General features: G+C 42.6%; 1 protein-coding gene across 2 annotated transcripts in view; it reads left to right on the top strand.

Annotated features, from left to right (window-relative positions):
* Positions 1-23,822, top strand: part of dennd1b (DENN/MADD domain containing 1B) — a 421,036-nt gene that overhangs the window by 315,917 nt on the left and 81,297 nt on the right. For both annotated transcript variants that reach the window (XM_061883482.1, XM_061883480.1), the window contains one exon: positions 13,425-13,550. In XM_061883482.1, the coding sequence (XP_061739466.1) occupies positions 13,425-13,550 (126 nt within the window). The remainder of the gene's footprint in view (positions 1-13,424; positions 13,551-23,822) is intronic.

Genomic DNA, 23,822 nt, shown 5'->3' with positions numbered 1-23,822 from the left:
TATTATTTATCTATTTCGCAGAAGAGACGAAGAGAATGTCAGCAATCGTCACATACACGTCAACCAATAAGACTTCGGCGGGGGAGGGTCATGGTAGAAGTGCATTGTGAGTCACGGAATGCTAACTGCTATATGCTACTGCCGTATCTATTAAAATGGATCATTTCATCGTTGGCAGTAACTTATAAAAACTGAGAAGGGCCGAACATAAATGGCACCGAAAAGGAGATCATGTACTGCAGATTACAAGCTGGACGTAGTGAAATATGCAGCAGAAAACAACAACAGAAAGCAGCACATACCTTTGGAGTTGGCAGAGTTGTTAAGAAGCGACATCAAGGAAGAACATTTCATGGGATTTATCGATTAGGAGTGACAGATTGTTTGGTAAACGTATAGCATGTTCTATATGTTATAGTTATTTGAATGACTCTTACCATAATATGTCACGTTAACATACCAGGCACCTTCTCAGTTGGTTATTTATGCGTCATATAACGTACACTTATTCAGCCTGTTGTTCACTATTCTTTATTTATTTTAAATTGCCTTTTAAATGTCTATTCTTGGTGTTGGGTTTTATCAAATAAATTTCCCCCAAAAATGCGACTTTTACTCCAGTGCGACGTATATATGTTTTTTTCCTTCTTTACTATGCATTTTCAGCCGGTGCGACGTATACTCCGGAGCGATTTATAATCTGAAAAATACCGGTAATCACTTGAATGATGTATTAACAGTGGATGTTTACCTCAGATGAGAAAAGAGACTCCGACTGGTGTGCTTTCTGCCAAACTTCACGTTGAAATAAACCCAGACAGGACTTTAAAGGCCTACTGAAATAAGATTTTCTTTTTTAAACGGGTATAGCAGGTCCATTCTATGTCATACTTCATCATTTCGCGATATTGCCATATTTTTGTTGAAATGATTTAGTAGAGAACATCAACGATAAAGTTTGCAACTTTTGGTCGCTAATAAAAAAGCCTTGCCTGTACCGGAAGTAGCAAACGATGTGCGCGTGACGTCACAGGTTGTAGAGCTCCTCACAGCCTCACATTGTTTACAATGATGGCCACCAGCAGCTGGAGCTATTCGGACCGAGAAAGCAACAAGCAACAAAGTTACACTAAAAGACTAGATAAAAAAAGACAGGGCAGTGGGAGCGATTCAGATGTTATCAGACACATTTACTGGGATAATTCTGGAAAATCCCTTATCTGCTTATTGTGTTACTAGTGTTGTAGTGAGATTATACTGTCGTACCTGAAAGTTGGAGGGGTGTGGCCACAGATGTGGTGACCGCCAGTGTCTCTGAGGGAAGCCAAGGCATATGCCACTTTGACAGCTGCATGAGGAACGACGCAAGCTCCGCTCATATCTACGGTAAGAGCCGACTTATTACCACCATTTTCTCACCGAAAACTGCTGGTTGACATGTGGTAGGGAACTATGTTCGCTTGACCGCTGTGTTCCATAGTAAAGCTTCGCCTTCGAGGAAACACCGGCTGTGTTTGTGTTGCTAAAGGCAGCTACAATACACCGCTTCCCACCTCCATCTTTCTTATTTTACGTCTCCATTATTAATTGAACAAACTGCAAAAGATTCAGCAACACAGATGTCCAGAATACTGTGTAATTATGCGATTCAAGGCCTACTGAAATGAGATTTTCTTATTCAAACGGGGATAGCAGGTCCATTCTATTTGTCATACTTGATCATTTCGCGATATTGGCATATTTTTGCTGAAAGGATTTAGTAGAGAACATCCACGATAAAGTTCGCAACTTTTGGTGCCAATAGAAAAGCCCTGCCTTTACCGGAATTATGTGCGCGTGACGTCACGAGCTCCACACATATTCACATTGTTTTTAATGGGAGCCACCAGCAGTAAGAGCTATTCGGACCGAGAAAACAACAATTTCCCCATTAATTTGAGTGAGGATGAAAGATTCGTGTTTTAGGATATGGATAGCGAAGGACTAGAAAAATAAAAATAAAATCAAGTTTAAAAAAAAAAGCGATTGCATTGGGACGGATTCAGATGTTTTTAGACACATTTACTATGATAATTTTGGAAATCCCTTATCTTTCTATTGTTTTGCTAGTGTTTTAGTGAGTTTAATAGTACCTGATAGTCTGAGGGGTGTGTCCACGGGTGTCTTGAGGCCAGTGTCTGAGGGAAGTCGACAGCAGCTTTATGGACGGCGAGAGCTCAGCTGATCTCCGGTAAGAGGCGACTTTTTACCACAATTTTCTCACCGAAAACTGCTGGTTGACATTTGGTCGGGATCCATGTTCGCTTGACCGCTCTGATCCATAGTAAAGCTTCACCTCCGGGAATTTTAAACAAGGAATCACCGTGTGTTTGTGTGGCTAAAGGCTAAAGCTTCCCAACTCCATCTTTCTACTTTGACTTCTCTATTATTAATTGAAGAAATTGCAAAATATTCAGCAACACAGATGTCCAAAATACTGTGTAATTATGCGGTTAAAGCAGACAACTCTTAGCCGCGAGTGGTGCAGCGCTAATATTTCCTTACAGTCCGTGACGTTTTCAACAATAAACTCCGCGGGAAATTTAAAATTGCAATTTAGAAAACTAAACCGGCCGAATTGGCATGTGTTGCAATGTTAATATTTCATCATTGATATATAAATTATCAGACTGCGTGGTCGGTAGTAGTGGGTTTCAGTAGGCCTTTAAATAAAACTATCACTATTTTTGCCTTCAATTGAATAATTGAAAAATGTCCCAAAATTACATTCAGTAAAATGGTCTTTTTTAAATTAATTTAAATTACCATATTTCCTTGAATTGCCGCAGGGCATATAGTATGCGCCTGCCTTGAATTACTGCCAGGTCAAACTCGCTTCCCAAAATAATTAGTGCATGCTTAGTATTACCGCCTGGTCAAACTCGTGACGTCACGAGTGACACTTCCCCTGTCATCATTTTCAAAATGGAGGAGGCTGATTTCAATACCTGTAATTTGAAATCGCATAAAGGGAAGAAGATTAAGAGCTATTCAGTAGGATTTAAGGTCCAAGCTTACATCACACTCAAATTTTTACTGCATACCTTTGGTAAGTGCCGGAGTGAGAAGAGGTTTTAAAATAATTAGCGCATGCTTACTTTTACCGCATGCCTTTGGTAAGCGCAGGAGTGAGAAGAGGTTTTAAATTAATTAGCGCCCCGGCGGGAATTCAACGAAACACGGTATGCATAGAAGGAATAACCTGTGATTAATCACGACTGATCCAAATTCACAAGTGTGAAATATGAATGGTTGGACAGCACTAGTCAGAATGTAACAGGAGCGCTGCCGTGCTTATTTACAACATGGAAAGATCAATATTTCAGATGGGCTTTCCAAGGATTTGTTTCAAACATTTTCCTGAAAATCAGCCTCTCACTGGAATAAGCGCACGTAGTATCTCTTGTTGTGTCTACATATTAATGCATCACAGCGCGCGCTCACGCAGATGTCTGATGTTGTGCTATCATCCCTTACAGTCAGGCGGGGATCATCAGCGCACCTGCTAATTACCAACTCCAGCTGGAGAGTTAAATGGAGATCTGTTCTCCGTCTGACCTTTGACCCCGTGCTCTTTATGTGACGCACTTCAAACCCCTGTTTGGGGGCCGGCTGGGGCCGGGCCTTAATGAGGCCCCATGTCTGCCCTCTGTGGGCCGTGCGCCTCGGATGCCCCGCTTTCATCCGCGACCATCCTCCCTTGATGTAAATTGAAAAGATCACAGCTATGGGGAGAAGACCTGGACTGGAAAGGCCTCTCTGCATAGATTATGAATATCATAACTCAACAGTTTTCTTTTCGCTCCCCAAAGCCGCCCCTCCCCCCCTCCGCCCCCGCCGCCGCCGCCACCTCTTCCCCATACAATGCAATAGTTCTAATTGGACCCAATGGGGGACTCTCTGGCTTTGATCTCATCACCGCCACTGTGACTTTACACTAAAAAATGTCACTGCCAAATAGGGTTATCACCTGTAGAGCCTGGCCTTCCTCTGATGTCTGTACGCGTCTCGTTAGTTTCACTCAAACCGGAGAAGTTAATTAGTTTGACAGAACCATTACTGCCGAGACGTACCTGATGATTGCGGCGTAGGCGCCACAGTCAAACTCCCAATTACCAAACGCGCATTTTTTTTTTTTTGTACACGCAATGCAAAGAGGAACGTACCTGACGGTGCTCTCGTCTCTCCTGACAATAGCCAATATTCCGTGCTTTATGCCGCGCTGTTGAATTGATCATATAGGAATTTTTAATCACGCTTAAACTTTTGAATCAAACTTTTTCACCCCTAACATTGTGAAGGAAAACACAACTGATTGTGTCCCCCACCTCATTAAAAAGTGTTTGCCGGCGCGGTGCTCTCAGCCGTTCAAAGCGGCTGCACACAACTCTGTGCAGAGTAAACTCGGCTATCCCGTCTTGTCTGACAGTCTTTGGGGTATGCCTCCCCCACTTAGACTGACATTGTGTTCCCTTTGATTCCCCCCCCCCCCCCCCCCCCAAACACCACCACCAAATACGGAGGGAAAAAAAAAAAAGACATTTTAATGATTTGCAAGGAAGAATGCACATAAACATGAAATATTAATTTTTGAAAGAGCTTTACACAAACATAAAAGCATTTAGCACAATGAGCGAATATGGAGATGACACTTGTTAATTTAATCGTGATAAACTTTCTGTTTGATGCCTTGGAGCATTTGCGATGGCAGCGCGGGGACGTTGTGGAGAGTGAGGAGAAAAAAAAAACCCAGGAGAGACGAATCGACGCTGCTCGTTTTGTCTTTGTCCCAGTTTAAGACTGACACTCTCTCTGTTGTCTTCTTTCTTGCTCTGTTACTTTCCGCCTGTGCTCTCTGAACATTTTTGCTTCTCCTCCCTCAAGTTTTTCCCGATTGGCTAATTGCAGAGACACCCAGACCGCAATCTTGCCGTATCGCCGCCGTTTCACACCATGATATGTTTGCTTGTCTCTTATTAGAATTGTCAAATGATACCAAAGAACCTCCTGCTTTTATACCCGCTCGCTTCTCTTTCCTGAAAATATGACCATCCTAAACACTTCTGACTCTAGCAGTATTACACACACACTGTAAAACAGGGTTTTTACCGGTCATTAAAAGTCATTCAATAGATTTTGCAAAAATCATTGCCTGAAAAGGCATTAAAAAGCATACAATTTGATGTCCAGATTAAATAAAAAAAATGTTATGTGGTGAAACCCTACATCAGGGGTCCCCAAACTTTTTGACCCAGGGCCGTATTGGGTTAAAATATATATATATATATATATATATATATATATATATATATATATATATATATATATATATACCGCGGGTCGGGCGGGTGACATGACAAAAAAATAGATTTTAATTAGATTCGGGCGGGTGGCGGTTGTACCATTCGGAAATATTTGATATACATGGTTCAGGGATCGGTATCCTTTACCATTCATAGAGCCATTCAACCCCGCCCAACAAACCGAAACACAGGGGTGTGGGGGTTGGCGGGGTTTGCTGCTAGCAGGGTGTATGATATAGTCAGGTGGGGTCATGGATGCAAAGGATTCTGGGTATTTTTGTGTTGGGTTTATGTTGTGTTACTGTGAGGATGTTCTCCCGAAATGTGTTTGTCATTCTTGTTTGGTGTGGCTTCACAGCGTGGCGCATATTAGTAAGAGTGTTACAATTGTTTATATCACAACCATTAGTGTACTCTGTGTCACCCAGTATGCCTTGCAGTCGTGTACGTGTGTCTGCAGAAGCCACACACAACTGGACTGGTGAGTAGATTGTACATGTTGTAGAAGGCGTCAAAGGCAAAGGCTTCAAAGCACGCCCTAATACTTATTAACTGGGTGACTGCCGGCAGACATTCTTGAGAATGTTTACGTCTCCTATTGTCCTCTTCGCTTTGTGACACGGGCCCAAAACAGCTCTTTGAACGGTAAAGGTTACCGATCCCTGAACCATGTGTATCAAATATTTCCAAATGGTTCAACCGCCACCCACCCGAATCTATTTAAAATCTATTTTTTCGTCATGTCACCCACCCGACCCGCGTTCTCATCCGCGGACTCCGCAAACCGCGCATCTCCATCCATCCATCCATCCATCATCTTCCGCTTATCCGAGGTCGGGTCGCGGGGGCAGCAGCCTAAGCAGGGAAGCCCAGACTTCCCTATCTCCAGCCACTTCGTCTAGCTCTTCCCGGGGGATCCCGAGGCGTTCCCAGGCCAGCCGGGAGACATAGTCTTTCCAACATGTCCTGGGTCTTCCCCGTGGCCTCCTACCAGCTGGACGTGCCCTAAACACATCCCTAGGGAGGCGTTCGGGTGGCATCCTGACCAGATGCCCGAACCACCTCATCTGGCTCCTCTCGATGTGGAGGAGCAGCGGCTTTACGTTGAGCTCCTCCCGGATGGCAGAGCTTCTCACCCTATCTCTAAGGGAGAGCCCCGCCACCCGGCGGAGGAAACTCATTTCGGCTGCTTGTACCCGTGATCTTATCCTTTCGGTCATGACCCAAAGCTCATGACCATAGGTGAGGATGGGAACGTAGATCGACCGGTAAATTGAGAGCTTTGCCTTCCGGCTCAGCTCCTTCTTCACCACAACGGATCGATACAACGTCCGCATTACTGAAGACGCCGCACCGATCCGCCTGTCGATCTCACGATCCACTCTTCCCCCACTCGTGAACAAGACTCCTAGGTACTTGAACTCCTCCACTTGGGGCAGGGTCTCCTCCCCAACCCGGAGATGGCACTCCACCCTTTTCCGGGCGAGAACCATGGACTCGGACTTGGAGGTGCTGATTCTCATTCCGGTCGCTTCACACTCGGCTGCGAACCGATCCAGTGAGAGCTGAAGATCCCGGCCAGATGAAGCCATCAGGACTACATCATCTGCAAAAAGCAGAGACCTAATCCCGTGGCCACCAAACCGGAACCCCTCAACGCCTTGGCTGCGCCTAGAAATTCTGTCCATAAAAGTTATGAACAGAATCAGTGACAAAGGACAGCCTTGGCGGAGTCCAACCTTCACTGGAAACGTGTCCGACTTACTGCCAGCAATGCGGACCAAGCTCTGACACTGATCATACAGGGAGCGGACCGCCACAATAAGACAGTCCGATACCCCATACTCTCTGAGCACTCCCCACAGGACTTCCCGAGGGACACGGTCGAATGCCTTCTCCAAGTCCACAAAGCACATGTAGACTGGTTGGGCAAACTCCCATGCACCCTCAAGAACCCTGCCGAGAGTATAGAGCTGGTCCACAGTTCCACGACCAGGACGAAAACCACACTGTTCCTCCTGAATCCGAGGTTCGACTATCCGGCGAAGCCTCCTCTCCAGTACACCTGAATAAACCTTACCGGGAAGGCTGAGGAGTGTGATCCCACGATAGTTGGAACACACCCTCCGGTCCCCCTTCTTAAAGAGAGGGACCACCACCCCGGTCTGCCAATCCAGAGGTACCGCCCCCGATGTCCACGCGATGCTGCAGAGTCTTGTCAACCAAGACAGCCCCACAGCATCCAGAGCCTTAAGGAACTCCGGGCGGATCTCATCCACCCCCGGGGCCTTGCCGCCGAGGAGCTTTTTAACTACCTCAGCGACCTCAGCCCCAGAAATAGGAGAGTCCACTACAGATTCCCCAGGCACCGCTTCCTCAAAGAAAGACGTGTTGGTGGGATTGAGGAGGTCTTCGAAGTATTCCCTCCACCGATCCACAACATCCGCAGTCGAAGTCAGCAGAACACCATCCGCACCATACACGGTGTTGATAGTGCACTGCTTCCCCTTCCTGAGGCGCCGCATGGTGGTCCAGAATCGCTTCGAAGCCGTCCGGAAGTCGTTTTCCATGGCTTCCCCGAACTCTTCCCATGTCCGAGTTTTTGCCTCCGCGACCGCTAAAGCTGCACATCGCTTGGCCCGTCGGTACCCGTCCACTGCCTCCGGAGTCCTATGAGCCAAAAGAACCCGATAGGACTCCTTCTTCAGCTTGACGGCATCCCTCACTGCTGGTGTCCACCAACGGGTTCTGGGATTACCGCCACGACAGGCACCAACAACCTTGCGGCCACAGCTCCAATCAGCCGCCTCGACAATAGAGGCTCGGAACATGGTCCACTCGGACTCAATGTCCCGCACCTCCCTCGTGACATGTTCAAAGTTCTCCCGGAGGTGTGAATTGAAACTCTCTCTGACAGGAGACTCTGCCAGACGTTCCCAGCAGACCCTCACAATGCGCTTGGGCCTGCCAGGTCTGTCCGGCATCCTCCCCCCACCATCGCAGCCAACTCACCACCAGGTGGTGATCGGTAGAAAGCTCCGCCCCTCTCTTCACCCGAGTGTCCAAAACATAAGGCCGCAAATCCGATGACACAACTACAAGGTCGATCATGGAACTGCGGCCTAGGATGTCCTGGTGCCAAGTGCACATATGGACACCCTTATGTTTGAACATGGTGTTTGTTATCGACAAACTGTGACGAGCACAAAAGTCCAATAACAAAACACCACTCGGGTTTAGATCCGGGCGACCATTCTTCCCAATCACGCCTCTCCAGGTTTCACTGTCGTTGCCAACATGAGCGTTGAAGTCTCCCAGTAGGACAAGGGAATCACCCGGAGGAGCACTTTCCAGTACTCCCTCGAGTGTTCCCAAAAAGGGTGGGTATTCTGAACTGCTGTTTGGTGCGTAAGCACAAACAACAGTCAGGACCCGTCCCCCCACCCGAAGGCGTTGAACCATTTGGAACCGCGCATCTCTAATATAAATATATATATATATATATATATATATATATATATATATATATTTATATATTTGGATTATCCAGAGAATAGTGCTCGATACCGTGGTAGCGAGCAATATGTATGTGTGGGAAAAATCACAAGACTACTTCATCTCTACAGAATTGTTTCTTGAGGGGTTCCCTCAATCATCAGGATATTTGTATATATATAAAATTATTATTATTATTCATTATCAATAGTGTTATTTCTATTGATATTTGTATTGCTCCATTTGTAGTATAATAATGTTCATTGTCATTTCTGTATTAGATATTTCAATAACTGCTTATTTGCTATCACTTTTACCATCATATTTGTACATTCCCTATTTTCAGATGTTGTTCTGTTGTTGTTTGTTAGTGTTTTGTTTGCTGTTGTTGTCTCTTTGTCCCTCCTGCTCTGGCCCGGCAGCACCAAATAATGATAAATCCATTTGATAAAGTCAAATACAAATAAGGCAACAAGACAAGTATCCCACACTACTCTTTTGTAAAGTAAATTTGTACAGCTGATATGGGCATCTACATCAAATAAAATGATTGAAGCTGGACAGGACAAAAAAAAACAAAACTACATTTAGCAAGAAATATTCAGTGTCTTAATATTATTAAACCACGTAAAATGATATGGCCCACAAACCTAGAGTTTTATGCTAAAAACTCACACCTGTTACGCTCAGTCCTGTTACTCCAACAAGTCATCTTCAGCTTGAGAACCTATTCCAAAATGACACACAGACGACTGAGATGGGCCAACATGACCTGCTCAGTGGCCTTGATTGATTGATTGAAACTTTTATTAGTAGATTGCACAGTTTAGTACGTATTCCGTACAATTGACCGTGCACCAATAGGTAACACCCAAATCAGTCGGGGTGCACGTTAATCAATTCATGGTACAAATACAGTATATACAATTAGCATAATACAGTCATCACACAGGTTATCATCATTGAATTATTTACATTATTTACAATCCGGGGGTTGGGATGAGGAGCTTTGGTTGATATTTTTTTCAGTTTCAGTTTATTTTCAGTCTAACAAAAACATATTCAAACATAGATCACGATTCAAAAATGAATAACATGACTGAAACAGGCAGAAGCAAAAAAGCTTATATGCCCAACATAAATTTTTTTACATTCAATTAAGTTACCTTTTCTAATAATTCAGTCATCAACAATTGCATCAACAGAGAAATGGACATTGAAACACTGTAGGTCTGACTTTGTAGGATATGTACAGCGAGCATAGAACATGGTGAGTTCAGATAGCATAAGAACAAGTATATACATTTGATTATTTACATTAGGTTATTTACAATCCGGGGAGATGGGATGTGAATGGAGGAGGGTATTAGAAAAGGGTTAAAGTTGCCTGGAGGTGTTGTTTTAGAGCGGTTTTGAAGTAATATAGAGATGCACTTACTTTTACACCTGTTGGGAGTGCATTCCACATTGATGTGGCATAGAAAGAGAATGAGTTAAGACCTTTGTTTGATCGGAATCTGGGTTTAACGGTGTTTGTAGAGCTCCCCCTGGTGTTGTGGTTATGGCGGTCATTTACGTTAAGGAAGTAGTTTGACATGTACTTCGGTATCATGGAGGTGAAGCAGATTTTATAGACTAGGCTCAGTGCAAGTTGTTTTACTCTGTCCTCCACTCTGAGCCAGCCCACTTTGGAGAAGTGGGTTGGAGTGAGGTGTGATCTGGGGCCTTGTGGTTAGTGTCCGTCGTTGGTTCAAACCCCGGCCGAGTCATACCAAAGACTATAAAAACGGGACCCATTGCCTGCCCGCTTAGCACTCAGCATCAAGGGTTGGAATTGGGGATTAAATCACCAAAATGATTCCCGAGCGCGGCCACCACTGCTGCTCACTGCTCCCCTCACCTCCCAGTAGGGTGAACATGGGGATGGGTCAAATGCAGAGGATAATTTCACCACACCTAGTGTGTGTGCGACTATTATTGGTACTTTAACTTGAACTTTACACATTTTCAGTACAGTAGTTTAGGTGTAGAGTTGAGAAAACATACTCATTTAAACTTTATTTTGAGAGTTGACACAAGCAAATGGCACAAGTTAAAGTTAAAAGTTAAAGTACCGATGATTGTTACACACACACGCTAGGTGTGGTGAAATTTGTCCTCTGCATTTGACCCATTCCCTTGATCACCCCCTGGGAAGTGAGGGGAGCAGTGGGCAGCAGCGGTGCCAAGCCCAGGAATCATTTATGGTGATTTAACCCCCAATTCCAACCCTTGGTGCTGAGTGCCAAGCAAGGAGGTAATGGGTCCCATTTTTTTATAGTCTTTGGTATGACTCTGCCCTGGTTTGAACTCCCAACCTACCGATCTCAGGGCGGACACTCTAACACTGAGTAGGTTGAGTTGAGTTGTGTTTGAGTTTATTTCGAACATGCAAACATACAACATAATACATCACAATTTCCAGTTTTTCTTTTCAACATGTTCGAAAAGGAGTAGGAAGAAGCAGAGTTTATTATTAGGTGAAATGTATTCAGAATAAATAATTCAAATTTCCATGAAATGTACCGTATTTTTTGGACTATAAATCACAGTTTTCTTCATAGTGGTGTGACATATACTCTGGAGTGACGTATGTGTGAAATTATTAACACATTACCGTAAAATATCAAATCATATTATTCATCTCATTCGCGGAAGAGACGAAGAAAATGTCAGCAATCGTCTCACACACGTCAACCAATAAGAATTCGGTGGGGGAGGGTCATGGTAAAGTGCATTGTGGGTCATGGAATGCTAACTGCTACATGCTACTGCCATAGCTATTAAAATTTACTAGTTACTAGTTTACTAGTTTGCTAGTTTTTTACTAGTTTACATGTTTATTCACAATACCATATAACAATTACAATAGTGGTGAATATCATCATTTAAAGATGTTGGTACTTGAAAGGGTCCCCCAAATAAGCTAGAAGAAGCTTTTAACAGGGGGTCCAAAGGACAATATATACATGGAAAGATTAAACATGGTAGCAAGCACAACAACAAAAAACAAAAACAAAACAACAACGCTATTTGATAAACACAAGATAATAGTACTAAAGCAAGTATACACATACATACATACATTCATTCAACCATGCAAAACCCAACAGTAGTCTACCCCACATGAGGCATTAAAGATATGTGGTTAGTAGGTAAGTTTTCAGTTTCTTTTTGAAGTTGGAGAACGGATACAGCATCTTGAGGCTCTCATTAAGCTGATTCCAAATATTTGGTCCTCTGCATACGATACTGCGAGCGGTACAAGCCAGTAAACGATGTTTACCTGTTATCAGATCTAAGTTCCGAGTGTTGTGGGCATGCTGGGGACGATTGATTTATTATTTCATCGTTGGCGGTAACTTATAAAAACTGAGAAGGGCTGAACAAAAATGGCACGGAAAGGGAAATCATGTACTTCAGATTACAAGCTGGACGTAGTGAAATATGCAGCAGAAAACGACAAGAGGAAGCGGCGCATACCTTTGGAGTTGGCAGAGTTGTTTAGAAGCCACATCAAGGAAGAAGATTTCATCGGATTTATCGATTAGGAGTGACAGATTGTTTGGTAAACGTATAGTATGTTCTATATGTTATAGTTATTTGAATGACTCTTACCATAATATGTTATGTTAACATAACAGGCACCTTCTCTGTTGGTTATTTATGTGTCATATAACGTACACTTATTCAGCCTGTTGTTCACTATTCTTTATTTATTTTAAATTGTCTTTCAAATGTCTATTCTTGGTGTTGGATTTTATCAAATAAATTTCCCCCAAAAATGCGACTTATACTCCAGTGCGACATATATATGTTTTTTTCCTTCTTTATCATGTGAACAAAATTAGAAACTTGATCAAGTGTGCATCCCAATAAAATGTCTGCTAAACAGGCACAGAGCAGCGGTCCCTCTCCGCCTCATCTTCCTTCCCCTCACCCTCGCTCAGCCACGGCGCAGTCAGACTGCTGTTGAGCAGGTAAGGAGAGACTCTTGACAACTTCCTCCCCGGACCCCCCGGAGACGATGGCCAGGGTGAATCTTTTGTCAACCTAAAACAAGCTCAGGCCTGCTGCTCGTCTTCTCTCGCCTGGAGTCTTTTTGGAGCCGCAGCCAATAATTAAAGACATTTTATGTCAAGAGTCCCCTTTCTAGAGGAGGCTAGAAGAGCCAGGGAGGGGGAGTGGAAAAAACCCATACGGGAGTAAGAAAGGGAGAGAGAAGTCAAAGAAAAAAAGATGAGGAGTGTGGCGAAGGCGAGGATGCAAGTTTCTATTCCCCTTCTTTCCGCTACCCATCCGGTGCTCAATTAGCAAAGCAGCAGGTGCTCCCAGCGGCGCAACACGTACGCCTGGTGGAAAAGCAGGAGCTTTCTTTCTCTTTTCTGTCTTTTTTTTGTGATGACCTGCAAATGTGATATTTCACACTCGGAAAGGGCTAGCTGCCCCCCACCCCGTTTCCCCACACACCCCACCAATCTCAGAGGTGATAATTTAACTTTTACCGTCGTCTTCTCACCGCACCTCTCTCGTTACGTTTTCCACCAGGTGTCCTCGCTGAAGAGCAAGCTCAAGAAGCAGTCGACGGCGACGGGGAGCGGCGTGGCGAGGGCCTTCCTGAGAGCGCAGGCCGCTCTGTTTGGGTCCTACCGGGACGCCCTGCGTTATAAGCCTGTAAGTGGAGGAGCACAACAAAGCTGTCCTACATGGTGTCAAACCAGCGTCACACATTGACAAGAATAACCTTGTTAAAATAGTCCAATTTCACATGCACTTACAAACCCCGTTTCCATATGTGTTGGGAAATCGTGTTAGGTGTAAATATAAACGGAATACAATGATTTGCAAATCCTTTTCAACCCATATTCAGTTGAATGCACTAGAGACAAGATATTTGATGTTCAAACTCATAAACTTTAATTTTTTTTGCAAATAATAATTAACTTAGAATTTAATGGCTGCAACATGTGCCAAAGTAGTTGGGAAAGGGCATGTTCACCACTATGTTACATCACCTTTTCTTTTAACAACACTCAATAAACGTTTGGGAACTGAGAAAACTTATTGTTGAAGCTTTGAAAGTGAAATTCTTTTCCCATTCTTGTTTTGTGTAGAGCTTCAGTCGTTCAAAATTCCGGGGTCTCCGCTTTGGTATTTTATGCTTCATATTGCGCCACACATTTTCGATGAGAGACAGGTCTGGACTGCAGGTGGGCCAGGAAAGTACCCGTACTCTTTTTTTACGAAGCCACGCTGTTGTAACACGTGCTGAATGTGGCTTGGCATTGTCTTGATGAAATAAGCAGGGGCGTTCATGAAAAAAACGGCGCTTAGATGGGAGCATATGTTGTTCCAAAACCTGTATGTACCTTTCAACATTAATGGTGCCTTCACAGATGTGTAAGTTACCCATGCCTTGGGCACTAATGCACCCCCATACCATCACAGAGGCTGGCTTTTGAACTTTGCGTCGATAACAGTCTGGATGGTTCGCTTCCCCTTTGGTTCGGATGACACAATATCGAATATTTCCAAAAACAATTTGAAATGTGGACTCGTCAGACCACAGAACACTTTTCCACTTTGCATCAGTCCATCTTAGATGATCTCGGGCTCAGAGAAGCCGGCGGCGTTTCTGGATGTTGTTGATAAATGGCTTTCACTTTGCAAAATAGAGTTTAGAGTGTCTGCCCTGAGATCGGTAGGTCGTGAGTTCAAAGCCCAGCCGAGTCATACCTGTCATTATCCATGGCCCGGATAATTTTTTATTTTCTGTCAGTTTTGGACTTCCTTAGTTCCTGTTGTTGTGCACCCTTGAGTTTGTTTTGTTACCTTGGCTACCTATTTTTTTGTCCTGCCTCTGATTGGTGTTCGGAACACTCACCTGTTCCCCGAGCATTAATCAGAGGTATTATTTAAAGCCTGTCTTTGCCGGTCAGTCGGCTTGGCTTTTTTGTTTGCTTATGCTACAGTTACGTGAGTATTCCTTGTCTTTTTGCCTATGCTAAGTGTTAGCGTGGGCTTCGAGTGCGATCGGCACATTTTTCCTCTGGCTTGTTTTCAGTTTGTGGTACTTGTTTGAGTTCTACAAATAAATCATGTTCCTACCTGTACGTCCTGTCCGAAGTGGTCCGTTTGCATCCCGGGGGAACAAACACCCTGCACGTAACAATACCAAAGATTATAAAAATGGGACAAAAGGACCTACTTGGCACTCAGCATTAAGGGTTGGAATTGGGGGTTAAATCACCAAAATGATTCCTGGGCGCGGCCACTGCTGCTGTTCACTGCTTCCCTCACCTCCCAGGGGGGTGATCAAGGGTGGTGAGTCAAATGCAGAGATGAATTTCACCACACCTAGTGTGTGTGTGACAATCAGTGGTGTTTTAACTTGAACTTTAATGCTAATCAGTATCATGTTTATGATACTATTAACTATTAACATCAAGCTAGCCCATTTTGAAAAGTGGAGCCTTATTGCATTTTGAGCATTATTTTTTGTTGCTATGGAAAATTGTCACATTACCTAAAAGCAATCGAGCTGAGTCCATGTTTGACTTCTTGTTTCCTGACCACGGGCTTGAAATACTGTAAAATAGTTGTGGTAGTATAATTGCATTTGATTAGTTGGACAATTCCTCCAACCAGTTATTAATGACAACCTCTTGCATAGAAATGAATAAGGCCATCCATCCATCCATTTCTACCACTTGTCCCTTATGGTGACCATCCTTTCATCACCCCTATGGGATTTCCGTCGAGGGCGTTGGGTTGGGGGGTGATGGGGTGTGTATGTTTGGCGTATATTTTTGTGGATGTGTGTGTGTGTGTGTGTAAGCCCGTAGTGTGTCTCTGTTCTGCGGCCTTGATGTATTGGTGTGTGTCCATGAGAGACAAGAAGGGAGTTTGTTGTGTCTTCGCTGCGCTGTCCTTCAGGAGAGTCTCGAAGCCAGGGAAACAATCCAAGTTACAATGATTTTAATGCGGGTGGAAATAAAATTTGCTTTTCACTCTAAATTGTCTATGACTGGTCCTCAAAACTGCGGGGTAGACAGTCCGATGTAATCAACAGTTCTTCCCGCATCCTCCAATAATTTCTGGCAGCTTTGGGGTACTTTGAAGATTGCCAGCAACTTCCAATTTGTCGACAAACCAGAGCAACGCTTACTCCGATCAGCAGATGTCCTATTGTCATAATTCCGAATAGGTGGATATCTTCACGTCCTCGACAAAAAAGGGCCGCCAAGCATGCGGGCATCCTTCTTCTCCCAAGAGTCCGTCGTGTCCAGCAACAACCGCTTCGTCACAACAGCAGGTTCCTCTAAACCCAAAATCTTGTCAATTTTGTTGAGGCCAGTTAAATAGTTCCAATATTTAGATTTGGAGAGCAGTGCAAAAAGAGGCAACAAGAAAGTTAAGACAAAACAAAACAAAGAAGCAAGCAGGAGAGATAAGGGAGAGGAAAGGAGAGCGTCCACCCTCATTGAGTGCCAGAGAGAAAAAAATCCAACTGGCAAATGAATGAATCAGGTGTGATTCTGGTGAAAGTGCATTTGCAGCCTGTTGACTTCAAAAACATGCTTTTGATGTAGCATGTATGTTTGCATGTCGCCTGATAGCAGCTCGTCCTCTTCTCAAGGTGACGGAGGATAATGGAGCGACACGTTCATCGAGTGATTTGAAGCAGAAAACTTAGCTATAGGCGTCTGAAAGCACCCCAAGCTATTCACTCTTAAAATCTCAGTTGGGGTGACGTTAGTTAAATGTCAGATTCTTGACTGAGGCAGCGTGGAAGGCAGGTAAAGGGTGAGTTTACAGGCAGAGTGCACATTTAAGGTGGGCCTGTCTGTAGCAGTCAAATGTCAAAGAATCTGAGAAGTCTCATGACGTTCCTTTTGAAGATGTCTTTTAGGCACCTTTGGTGTTTTTGTGTGCTAAGCCTTGCTAACATCACTTTACTGTGTGTTTTCTGCGTATCAGGTCTGAGTCAGAACAGAGTAAACTACAGCATGTCCTGTTTGACAAATAGCGAAGCCTTTGTTCCTTTGGCTTTGAAACTAATTGGACTTTGTGGACTCCCAGGGCCAAGATGCTACATTATTGATGCTGTCTTGCTTTTCTGCGAATACAGTCAGTATAGAAACAAACCGCCTCCCCTCTGACACGAGCACGTACAATGCAACGTTATATGTGTTTGTGTGCAAGCACATGCAGTGATTTTTTATTTTTCGCCCGCTGCTTTCTTTTTAGACAGCAAATTTGCAAAAGCCTGTGCATTAACATATGTGCACGCACACAAAGTTCAACCTGGTGTTGCTTTCTCATTTGTGATATTTGTGGTCCGTATCCACCCAGACATGGCTGTGATTCACAGGCACATATGTCTTGGCAGAAGGAGGGGTGTCGACGCTCGGTGGGTGTCTTGCTGAGTTGTAAATGAAACAATGCTGGGAAATGCTAATGAAGGTAAAAGCGGTTGGTCGATTAGAAAAGCATTTCCGAGGTCAATCATTTCCAGATCATGTTCTCCCAGGTGCCCATCGCTGGATTAGCGCCACAGGTGGATTGAAGAAGAAGAATCAGAAATATAATTTCAAATGGCTTGCAATACATATGAAGCTACGTCGAATGTGTCAGTGCTTGGCCGGGTTTGGGCCATTGATACCATAAAGCATTGTTTTTCAACCACTAGTCTGCCGTGAGATACAGTCTGGTGTTCCGTGGGAGATTGCCTAATTTCACCTACAGTTGTGATCAAAATTATTCAACCCCCACACAATTTTGGTGTTTTAGCAAGTTGGACATTTATTCCGTATTTTGTTTATAGTCATATCAAATAAAGATGTGTCAAATAGACAAATGCAACTTAAATTGTAACACTGTATTTTACAAAATACCAAAAAAGGACATTTTTCTTTATATCTCATTGACAAAATGATTCAACCCCCTAGTTACATGCATCTTTAGTACTTAGTAGAACACCCTTTGGCAGTAATTACATCCTTCAAACGTGATGCACAACCGGACACAAGCTTCTTGCAACCATCTACAGGTATTTTAGCCCATTCCTCTTGGGCAAAGGCCTCCAGTTCATTCATATTCTTGGGCTTGCGTGCTGCAACTGCCTTCTTCAAGTCCCACCACAGGTTTTCTATAGGATTTAGGTCTGGCGACTGTGGAGGCCACTCCAGAGTCTTCCAGCCCTTCTTATGCAACCACTCTGATGTTGATTTGGAGGTATGCTTGGGATCGTTGTCCTGTTGGAAGGTCCAACGTCTCCCAAGCCTCAGCTTCGTCACTGACTTCACGACATTTGCAGCTAATATATCCTGGTAGGAAATAGAATTCATAATGCCTTGAACACGCTGGAGATTCCCGGTACCTGAGGCAGAGAAACAGCTCCAGAGCATAATTGACCCCCCACCATGCTTAACAGTAGGCGAGGTGTTCTTCTCTTTGTAAGCTTCATTTAATCTCCTGCAGACATAACGTTGATTCATAGGCCCAAAGAGTTCCAGTTTTGTCTCATCACTCCATAGAACAGTTTCCCAAAACCTTTGGGGTTTGTCCAGAAGATTTTTGGCATACTGGAGTCTATTTTCCTTGTGCCTGGTAGTCGGAAGTGGGGTGCGCCTGGGAGTTCTGTCATGGAGGCCTTCATCTCGTAGTGCGCGCCTTATTGTCTGGGACGAAACCTGCGTTCCCCCCTATGCAATGTCCTGTTGTAGTTCCTCAGCTGTTACCCTGGGGTTTTTCACCACTGTACGCTTCAAATACCGGACAACAGTTGCACACAGCATCCTCTTTCTTCCACGCCCAGGTAGTGTTTCCACTGTGCCTTTAGCTTTAAACTTGCGAATTATGCTCCCAACTGTGTCTCTTGGAATGTGTAATGTCTTTGCTATTTTCTTATATCCATATCCTTTCTTATGAAGAGAAATTACTTCCTCTCTTGACTTCTTTGACCACTCCCTGGACTTCACCAAGTTGCAAATACACCATTGACAAGCTACAAGAAGCTGAGCGTCTCAGTCTTTTTCAATCAGTTTAATTGTTGCTCGTTATGGTTCTAATCACATCTACAGGTGTTTTCAACACCTGATTGAAAATACCTTATTCCAATTCTGTTCTTAAGAGTTATGATCTTCAAGGGGTTGAATAATTTTGTCAATGAGATATTATGAGAAATGACACTGCTTGGTATGTTACAAAATATAATGTTGTAATTCAGGTTGCATTTGTCTATTTAATGCATCTTTATTTGATATGACTATAAACAATATACGGAATAAATGTCCTACTTGCTAAAACACCAAAATTGTGTGGGGGTTGAATAATTTTGATCACAACTGTATTTGGGTTAAAAATATTTTTTGCAAACCAGTAATTATAGTCTGCAAATGATGTGTTGTTGTTGAGTGTCGGTGCTGTCTAGAGCTCTTCCATATCAGTAGGTGGCAGCCGGTAGCTAATTGCTTTGTAGATGTCGGAAACAGCGGGAGGCAGGCTGCAGGTAAAAAGGTGTCTAATGCTTAAACCAAAAATAAACAAAAGGTGGGTGCCCCTAAGAAAAGGCATTGAAGCTTAGGGAAGGCTATGCAGAACCCAACTAAAACTGAACGGGTTACAAAAGTAAACAAATACAGAATGCTGGACGACTGCAAAGACTTACTGTGGAGCAAAGACGGCGTCCACAATGTACGACCGAACATGACATGACAATCAACAATGTCCCCACAAAGAAGGATGAAATCTACTGAAATATTCTTGCTTGCTAAAACAAAGTAGATGCGGGAAATATCGCTTAAAGGCAGACATGAAACTGCTACAGTGAAATACCAACAAAAAAAGAGAAAAAGCCACCAAAATAAGAGTGCAAGACAAGAAGTAAAACACTACACACAGGAAAACAGCAAAAAAGTGAAAATAAGTCATGATGTGATGTGACAGGTGGTGACAGTACACCCACTTTGAGACAAGAGCTATAGTGATGCATGCTTGCTAATGCTTTAAGGTCATAGCCAACAATTTCGACAACCACATTTTACTGTTAAGTGAGTTTCAATTTTAAATAATTTCTGCCTCCGCATTTTTTCATCGCAAAAAATGTGCCTCGGCTCAAAAAAGGTTGAAAAACACTGCCATAAAGGAGCTTAAATGAACCCTTGGGTGTTGGAGAACAGGGTGCCACTGCCAGTTCATGTTTATATAGTAAATTGCATAAACACAACCGGTGCTTATTTAGTTAATTAAAGATTGGTAATAATTGGCATGCATTCAAATCAAGCATCGTTTTGTGGTGATTTATTGACATTCTGTCATGATCCGATGTCCGGTTCATGTTTTTGTTATGTTCTGTTAGTTTTCGACTCTTTTAGTTCCTGTCTGACACCTAAGTTTGGTTTGGTTGCCATAGCTACTTATTATTTTCACCTGCCTCTGATTAGTGGTCCCACGCTCAGTTGCGGTCAACCACTAATCAGAGAGCTATTTAGTCACTTTGCTCCCCACGCTCAGGCTGGCGTCCTTAGTAGTTCCTTCTTGTTTTCATGCGATACTTAATTCATGCTGCTCGTTCCATGTCTGATTCCACAGTTACGCTAGTTGCTCCATGCCATTGTTTGGTTAGTTGTTTCATGTCTGTAGTTTCATCTCCTAAGTTTTTGCCTTAGCTTCTGATAGGCACGCTTGCCTTCAGGTTTTTTTCTGTTTTTTGTACCCTTTTCATTTCTGGGAAATAAATATGTTCCTACCTTCACGCCTTGTCCAGAACAGTCCGATTGCTTCCTGGGAGAAGAAACCTCGCAGTAAGCTGTTATGATACATTCACATTGTATACACAACAACAGAACATATGCATCACTTGCAGTACCGTATTTTTCGGACTATAAATCGCAGTTTTTTTCATAGTTTCGCCGGGGGTGCGACTTATACTCAGGAGCGACTTACAGTATGTGTGAAATTGTTAACACATTACCGTAGAATATCAAATAATATTGTTTAGCTCATTCACGTAAGAGACTAGACGTATAAGATTTCATCGGATTTATCGATTTGGAGTGACAGATTATGTAAAGGTATAGCATGTTCTATATGTTATAGTTATTTGAATGACTCTTACCATAATATGTTACGTTAACATACCAGGCACCTTCTCCGTTGGTTATTTATGCGTCATATAACATACACTTATTCAGCCTGTTGTTCACTATTCTTTATTTATTTTAAATTGCCTTTCAAATGTCTATTCTTGGGATTGGGTTTTATCAAATAAATTTCCCCCAAAAATCCGACTTATACTCCAGTGCGACTTATATGTGTTTTTTTCCTTCTTTATTATGCATTTTCGGCAGGTGCGACTTATACTCCAGAGCGACTTATACTCCGAAAAAAACAGTAATATATTTCCTATATGCAGTTAAGCCTAGAATTATTCATACACGGGACACATTTTGAGTAACATTTTCATATTCGTAATACTCAAATTCATTTTTTAAATGTGTGTCTTTTTTGCTATAAATGACGCAAAAACAAGACTGAAAAAAGACATTCTGTAATAGGTGCAAAACAACTTTTCATACCTATTGAAACCTGTTTTTATGTATTTGGATCTGTGTATGTCCCGAAAATGTGATATCAAACCATGTACATTTTGCGTGAGTCGTGCATTGTAGTCAGCGCTGTAGTCCATATGTTCAGTCTATTTCTCTATCATCTTGTTGTGGGGCAGACTTGCTCTACAAGAACATGTTGCCATTTCTAATACAATGAAGTGTATAGCTCAAACTTAAATTTGTCAGTACAATATGGCTGACAGGGAGAAGACGCAGTCGAAGTGGAGGCATGTAAAAAAGACCGCCCACAGTGCATCTTGAAGAGACGGTCAGAAAGCGGCTTGAAGGCGGTCTGTTAAAAATAATATTAGAAAAAATGTTGACCAAAAAAACAGTATTACATGCATGTGAACCACAATGAAGTTTTTTAAATGTGGAAAAAAAAATCATAATATGACCTCTTTAAGAAATACAAGAAATAATTCGGAATATAAACTTCTCCTTTTCCATTGTCATGAACATTTTGACAGTCAGTTCCATGTCCAAAATGATTTTCCGGTATATCATTTTTATTACAGTCATTTACCCAACGGTCACAATATATAGTTAATTAAAATTAGGGGTAGTCCGATCCAATATTGATATTGGAAATCAGTCAAATATCAGCAAAAAAATGTATTCATATTGGCTTGCATCAAAAATGTCTGATATAAACTTTGATACAAGCAGTCCTGCAGCGCGTTTACTTGTACAAAGCTGGACGCACTACTACCTAAATGTCCTCCAAAAAGCACACAAGGTTGGTCTTTTCTTGTATTTTAGTGAAGCCATTTACAAAAGTTAAACATGGTCGGCTTTAAGATACTAGGAGATAGCAGCTACTCAACAGCTAAGCACACTTGAGCACACTTGAGCACACAAGTTAGACCAGACCTGGGCAATTATTTTGACTCGGAGGCCACATTGAGAGAATAAATTTACCTGGTATGTGTGTATAAAAAGGGATATATATATATATATATATATATATATATATATATATATATATATATATATATATACAGGACTGTCTCAGAAAATTTGAATATTGTGATAAAGTCCTTTATTTTCCGTAATGCAACTAAAATCATATATATATATATATATATATATATATATATATATATATATATATTTATATGTGTTATGGATGCACAGGGTGCTTTAATAGCGGCCTTTAGCTCATTTGCATTATTGGGCCTGGTGTCTTTCAGCTTCTTCTTCACAATACCCCACAAATTCTCTATGGGGTTCAGGTCAGGAGAGTTGGCAGGCCAATCGAGGACAGTAATGCCATGGTCAGTACACCAGTTACTGCTGGTTTTGGCACTGTGAGCAGGTGCCAGATCCATCCATCCATCCATTTTCTACCGCTTATTCCCTTTTGGGGTCGCGGAGGGGCGCTGGCGCCAATCTCAGCTACAATCGGGCGTAAGGCGGAGTACATGCTGGAAAATAGATCATCATCTCCATAGAGCTTTACAACAGATGGAAGCATGTACACAGCTGCATTGACTCTGGACTTGATGAAACACAGTGGACCAAAACCAGCAGCTGACATGGTTCCCCAAACCATTGCTGACTGAGGGAACTTCCGTGGTCTAGAGTTCAGGAGTGGCTTGACCATGGGAATACGGCTATTGAAACTGTATCTGTTGAACAGCTCTATGGAGATAATGATTTCATTTTCCAGCATGACCTGACACCTGCTCACAGTGCCAAAACCAGCAGTACCTGGTGTACTGACCATGGCATTACTGTCCTCCATTGGCCTGCCAACTCCCCTGACCTAAACCCCATAGAGAATTTGTGGGTTATTGTGAAGAAGAAATTGAAAGACACCAGGCCCAATAATGCAAATGAGCTAAAGGCTGCTATTGAAGCATCCTGGGCATCCATAACACCTCAGCAATGCCACAGGCCGATTGCCTCCATGCCACGCCGCATTGATGCAGTAATCCATTCAAAAGGATTCCCAACCAAGTACTGAGTGCATTAATTGACATTTTCAAATGTTTGATTTTGTTTTGCTGTTATAAATCTTTTTTTGTACTTGGTCTGAGGAAATATTCTAATTTTTTTAGATGGGATTTTTGAGTTTTCTTAAGCTGTCTACCATAATCAGCAGTATTAAAATAATAAAAGGCTTGCAATATTTCAGTTGATGTCTAATGAATCCAGAATGTATGACATTTTCATGTTTTTAGTTGCATTACGGAAAATAAAGGACCTTATCACAATATTCTAATTCTCTGAGACAGTCCTGTATATGTGTGTGTTTATGTGTATATATATATATATATGTATATATATATATATATATATATATATATATATATATATATATATATAT

Source organism: Nerophis ophidion, linkage group LG22 (genome assembly GCF_033978795.1).
Source record: "Nerophis ophidion isolate RoL-2023_Sa linkage group LG22, RoL_Noph_v1.0, whole genome shotgun sequence".
In the NCBI taxonomy this organism is placed as follows: Eukaryota; Metazoa; Chordata; class Actinopteri; order Syngnathiformes; family Syngnathidae; genus Nerophis; species Nerophis ophidion.
Note: the sequence above shows the minus strand (reverse complement) of the source record. Positions and strands in the feature narration are given on the sequence as shown.